Genomic DNA, 6,000 nt, shown 5'->3' with positions numbered 1-6,000 from the left:
CTATCTATCTATCTATCTATCTATCTATCTATCTATCTATCTATCTATCTATCTATCTATCTATCTATCTATCTATCTATCTATCTATCTATCTAGTTAAAGTGTTACCAATGAAACTAAACCACACAGCAGAATGTGTGTTATATGTAGATGCCCTTTCCTTCCACCAGTTTGATGACCATTACAGCAGAGTGGGTGCTTTGCTGGCTCAACACAATCCCAATTTCTGAAAGCCTCGGGTATTTTAGCTGTTTGTGGCAGTTTATGTTGGCCTTCGCTGAACGGTAATACAGAAAAAGCTGCCATAAAAATGTCATCTCTCTGTCTCGGCTCAACTTCAAAATGTGCCTTTTCTGACAAGATGCTATAAAATTGAGTTTCCAAGCATCTGACTGTGTACGGCTGGGTGGGATATGCTGTGGTTTGCCATGACTGTGTGGAGACTGCAGGCCAGAGATGATGTGTGGCCATGGAAACAGTGGAGCCTTCATAAAAGCATTGATCCAGTAGGGATTTGGAGTCAGTCATCACATTTGTAGCTGAGTGAAAGATGATGTCATAACCAGCTAAACTACTTAAAGCCTTCATCCCTCCTAAGATGCTTGGGAAAGCTCATTCTGACCAACTCATAAGGTCAGAGATGTGCACACATTGGGATTTTTGTGGGCGACCACATTTGCAGAGTGACTCTTAACTGTGGCAAAGACAAGCAAGAACAAGTTTTACCTCATTAGCATGTTCTCAGGCTTTACTGGGACAAGACTCTACTGATTGCATAAGAGAAGCAGAATGTGTACTTAGTCACTGCTGATTTTTTCCAGACAAGCTTCTGGATCTCTGTCTGCTTGTATGCATATTATTTGCTTGCAGTGAAAGCCCATGTATGTTATAAAATGTGTAAGCATTTAACCATCTGTGCAAACCATCAGACAGATGTTTATGTAAATATGATTATGTCACCCAGTCAGGGATTATGCTGAAGTTAAGACACAGCAAGTCACCTGTTTTATCTTTATAAAAACACATGTCAAAGTCATTTATTATGTTTTTATGTATTTGTGAACATCTAAACCAGGCCTTATAGTTTAACCAATTTCATCTCTATGATCAGGATATGGTCAAGGATATTTATATCATTCTCTGTGGTTTTATGTGGTTTGGTTGCTTTAATGCTATCACCATATGACACCAGATGACAGCTGTGGACACAGCCAAGCAGCACACAGCAGAGCAGGTTCAATTAGATTTGCGCTCCCTGCCATCCATCTCTACAATATCCTTAAAATGGGCACAATCCCAGCATTAGCAGTTACAGCCTGCCCAAGCTCTTTTGCAAATGCACGAAATTGCTTTGGAGCGGAAGGAGAGTGGGACTGAGGACATGGGAAGCACAGGAAGGACAATGAGCGAGGTCAAGTGAAGGGCAGGAGAGTTGAGAGTTAGTGAATCTTCAAAATGACACAATATACACTGTAGTAAAACATGTCAGCTCAAGTCATCTCTGGGAGAGTTTGTGGCTTGAGAATATCACCCTCAGTGACACAACATTAACATAAATATAACTTATAGTTCTGTCTGGTCATTTCACAAAGACTGTAAGATGCATTCCTTTAAGTGGAGGCTTGGCAGACATTCCTCTGCATTCTGACAGGGCGTGCGTGAGTTGACTTGTAATGAATACAAGCTTCCTCTGCAATCTGGATTAAGGGTCCACTTAATGCCCACCCTGTAAGGCTCTTATGGCTCATACATCCATATTCAAAATAAACGATATGTCACCAGCTCACTGGAGCACACCGGGAAGGATATAAGACTACACCCTTCACATCTGTGGAAAACATTAAGAGAAAAAAAAATTCTGATATTTGATGAGTGTAATTTTTTCAGGAAAGTCTATTCAGAAACACCACAACTACAATTCATACTATTATCACAAGGTATTATTACTGTTGCTACTCTTTTAAAGTAGCAACAATTTAACTGTCTTTTTGGCTTTTTTAGGTATTTGCTATCAATTCTAGTCCAAATGTGGCTTAAAACAAGCAATTAAGATTGGAAACTCATCAGGAAAGTGTTTATTGAGGTAACAGATCAACTGAGAAGAAGGGTTGTTTTCCCACAGACTTCTGCACCAGTGCATCTTTCTTACAGGCAGCTAATAAGGAAGCCCCCCTGCTGGTTGCCTGAATTAGGTTTAGGGCACTTTGGCTTTTTTTTTCAGCCTCTCAAGCTACACGGATTTTAGTAGGTATGCCTGCTTAACTCCCTGTCAATGCAAACATCTAATTGACCAATCAGTAACTCAGTGTATTTTAGCATGCTGACAGGATCAGGGCTAGCATGGTGGCACAGTGGTTAGCATTGTCACAGCAAAAAAGTCTGCATGTGTTCTCTCTGATTTCCTCGCACACTCCAAAGACATGCGTGGGGTTACATTATCTGATGATTCCAAATTGGCTGTAGGTGTGAATGCAAATGGCTGTTCACCTCTCCAAGTTGTAACATATTTCTTGCCTTTAGAAACAACACCATCATGACCTTGAATTTTATAAGTGGAAAAGGATGGATGGACATGGTCAAGACAACCTGCTGAAGTTCACACCGGACATAAGAATGAAGGTGACTTAAGTATCGTGGCAGCAGTTGTTTGGCTGGTCTGAGTATTTTAGAAATTGCTGATCTACTAGGATTTTCCTGCACAACCATCCCCAAATAACCACTTGTTAAAAACAAAGCACGCAGAAGAGCATTTCTGAACACATGCTGAAACTTAAAACAGATGGGCTACAACAGCATAAGACCACACTGGGTGCCACTCCTGTCAACTAAGAAGAGCAAACTATAGTTCACACAGCCTTACTAAAATTGTATAGAAGATTGGAAAAATGTTGGCTTGTCCAATTAGTCTGGGATTTCTGCTGAAATATTCAGATGCCATTGAGCTGAATTCGCTGCATACAACATGAAACAATGTTGCATTCAAGTCCTGCTTTATATCAACAGCTCAGGCTGTTGGTGGTGTAGCGGTGTGGGAAAATCCTTTAGCACACTTTGGACAACTTGGTACTAACTTAGCATCATTTAGCCACCACAGCCTTACTGATTATTGTTGCTGACCATGTCCATCCCTTTATGATCACAGTGTACCCATCCTCTGATGGCTGCCTCCAGCAGGATCATTTCAAATGTGACTCAGTCTAGTAGAACACCTTTGGAATGCTCTATTGGATTGGAATGGAAGATTCCCATAATGTATGTGCCGCTGAAAAATCTGGAGCAACCGTGTGGCTATCAGGTCACCATGGACCAAAATGTCTGTTTTCAACACATTACTGAACCTATGCCATGACGAATTAAATCAGTTCTACAAGCAAAAAGGTTAAATTCCATCTTTTATATACAGCCTATGTTCCCAATGTCAACATAAAACATCATTTAATGATTATTTTTTTCCCTAACATTAAAGATATTAACATTTATCAGCAGACACAGATAATTCAAACAATTAAAATCACTGTACCTGCTTGCCTCGATTAAGTTTAAACCAAACATTTGTGCAAATGAACAAAGAAGAAGAAATCTCTCCAGGCTTTTCAGAAGAATAAAAAATCTGACTTTAATATATATTAATTAGCAAAATTATTCAGAAAACCTCACAAATTCACTCCAACATTAAAAACAAACGTTAGAAAATCAGCTAGCAATGAGTTAACTGAGCATTAAAGATTACACCAAAGCCCATCAAACAGCTTGATATGATATAAAATAAGACATTAGAGAAATGTACCATTGAGCACTTACCAGACAATTCCCTGAGCTCCAGAACCAATGGGCTTTAAATTCTGGTAGCGTTTTAAAACTGTGAAGGTAGAGTCTCCCACTTCCACACTGTAGAACTGGTTGTCCACTTTGCTTTTGCTCATGTTGTAATGCTTGGCAATATATGACACATCCACTTGTTTTCCAAAACCCTGCAAAGGGATGACATAAAATGCATATGTAACACATCTAGGCTGCACATTTGTTTTTATTAGGCTACTCATTTTAAAATCAATATCGAATCATTGTTATACGTTATATGATATATAGCCATAATAACCATCATTAATATCTAAGAAGAGCATCACATCATAACATGCATTTAACTGCTGTAAAGGCAAAAAAAAGCATACATTAAGGTATATTTGGTAAAAATGGTAAAGTAGAATAAACAAGACAGGACATAAGGTTTAGCCGAGTTTACAGCTGAACGAATTCAATGCAGAAATATAATCTCTGTAAAAGCCCCTCTAACGACATTAGCTTTAGTCCTTACTTGACTACATTTCACCCGGCAATCAGGCTGTAATTACTTGGGCAAAGCAGGCAACCAAATGGTGCCACAACAAAGCATATCAGGTAATTAGAGACTTGGTAATTATAACACAGCTCACAAAACAAGCAAAGTTACTGCATATGCACTGCTATGGTTGAACCATCTTCTTTGTGCACAATGGAAGATTGATAAATCTGCTTTAAGGCGCTGAAGGTCAATGTCCTCCAAACTTATGATCAGATTATTCCTATATATCTGGTATCTTTAGCAGCTATTAAACATTCAGCTAGAATCTCGTGTGCAGTGCAAACATCCCAATCTATCTGAGCTCCAACTGAATTGTCTGTGTTTTTTCCTTATAACAAGCAACATATGGAATCACAACCCCAGCTGAGTTCTGTATTTACACTGTGGAGACAGCAATTAAGCTTCAGTAATGAGCAGATTATACTGCATTCTTTTTGGTATAGACCTCAGTTAAAGAGGAATAGTGGAGGTGTTGAACAAAAGTAGAAAATCAAGGCTAGCTGAATTGTTTTGATATACATAATGAATTATCAACAAAAGGCTGAAAACACGTCAACTTCTGATAAAGGCTCCTCAAGGACATTTGCTTCAAACCTCTTAATCAAACCATTTTGCACACATTGTGTTGTTTTTCTTAATTAAACATTTCAAATTATTTTTTGAGCACACAACTGCTTAAGAGCTCATTTTGCATACACAGGGGGAAAAAACCCATACAGAGTAAGAATAGAGGGAATGGAAGTGAATGAATACTGTACCTTTTTTACCTGTAAGGAACACACACCTGACAAAAGGCTATCTTTACATCCAGGACTGGTTGGCTGCAGTTATATAAGAAATGTCTGCTCATAAATACCTGAAAGACACAAACAGAGGAGAAGCAGAGAGTGAGCACATGTAGGTGTGGGTGTGGGTAGTGGCAATTTGTCACATATACAATGGCAAAACAAAGATTTATTATTGTATTTCTGCAAAACAACACTCACACCTCTCCCCGTGTGTGGACTGAAACCCACCAGGAAAATTCACTTGTGTCCTCTCTACTCTGTTCCCATCATTCTCAATAAAAATGAGAAAAACAACAATTCGTCACCTCCCAGTCCTCGATAAATATGAACTGACCAGTTATCGATTCTTCATCAGAGCACATTGCAGTGTGGTTGCAGTGATCAATGCGTGTTGAAAATAAGACATGAGGAGGTGGTCCCATTGATGAGTGAAAGACGATGAGAAGATATTTGCTGATGAATTCCAAAACAGCTGAAAGCAAGTTTTCCCTTTTAAAATGGATTAAAACAGGTTTTGTGTGAATGTAAATTTAAAGCTAACAGTATAATCTATTTTTTTTTTTTAAACGTGCTTTCTTTTGCCCTTTGTGTGAGATCTGGTTCGTTAAATTTTAGATAGCTTAGCTTGAAGACAGGAGAGACAAAGAAATAGCTGCCCAAAGTTTAAAAAATAATTACTGATCAGCACCCTTAAAAACTAGTACCCCCATTCATTAGCTTCTAAAACCACTTCAGCTTTTTTCTGTGTGACTTTTTCAGTCTTTTATATCATTGTGGAAGAATTTTGGCCCACTCTTGTTTACATTGCTTCTCTTCACTGGGGTTTACATACAAACATTTATGCACTGCTGAGGTCTGGACTTGGACCGG

The 6,000-nt window shown here is 38.7% G+C and overlaps 1 protein-coding gene across 4 annotated transcripts in view; it reads right to left on the bottom strand.

Annotated features, from left to right (window-relative positions):
• Window positions 1-6,000, bottom strand: part of mapk10 (mitogen-activated protein kinase 10) — a 36,161-nt gene that overhangs the window by 19,575 nt on the left and 10,586 nt on the right. For all 4 annotated transcript variants that reach the window (XM_005720331.1, XM_005720332.1, XM_005720333.1 and 1 more), the window contains exons 2-3: window positions 5,127-5,198; window positions 3,802-3,971 (exon numbers count right to left, since the gene is read on the bottom strand). In XM_005720331.1, the coding sequence (XP_005720388.1) occupies window positions 3,802-3,971; window positions 5,127-5,198 (242 nt within the window). The remainder of the gene's footprint in view (window positions 1-3,801; window positions 3,972-5,126; window positions 5,199-6,000) is intronic.

Source organism: Pundamilia nyererei, unplaced genomic scaffold (assembly GCF_000239375.1).
Source record: "Pundamilia nyererei isolate P.nyererei 1_Seehausen unplaced genomic scaffold, PunNye1.0 scaffold00002, whole genome shotgun sequence".
Taxonomy (NCBI): domain Eukaryota; kingdom Metazoa; phylum Chordata; class Actinopteri; order Cichliformes; family Cichlidae; genus Pundamilia; species Pundamilia nyererei.
Note: the sequence above shows the minus strand (reverse complement) of the source record. Positions and strands in the feature narration are given on the sequence as shown.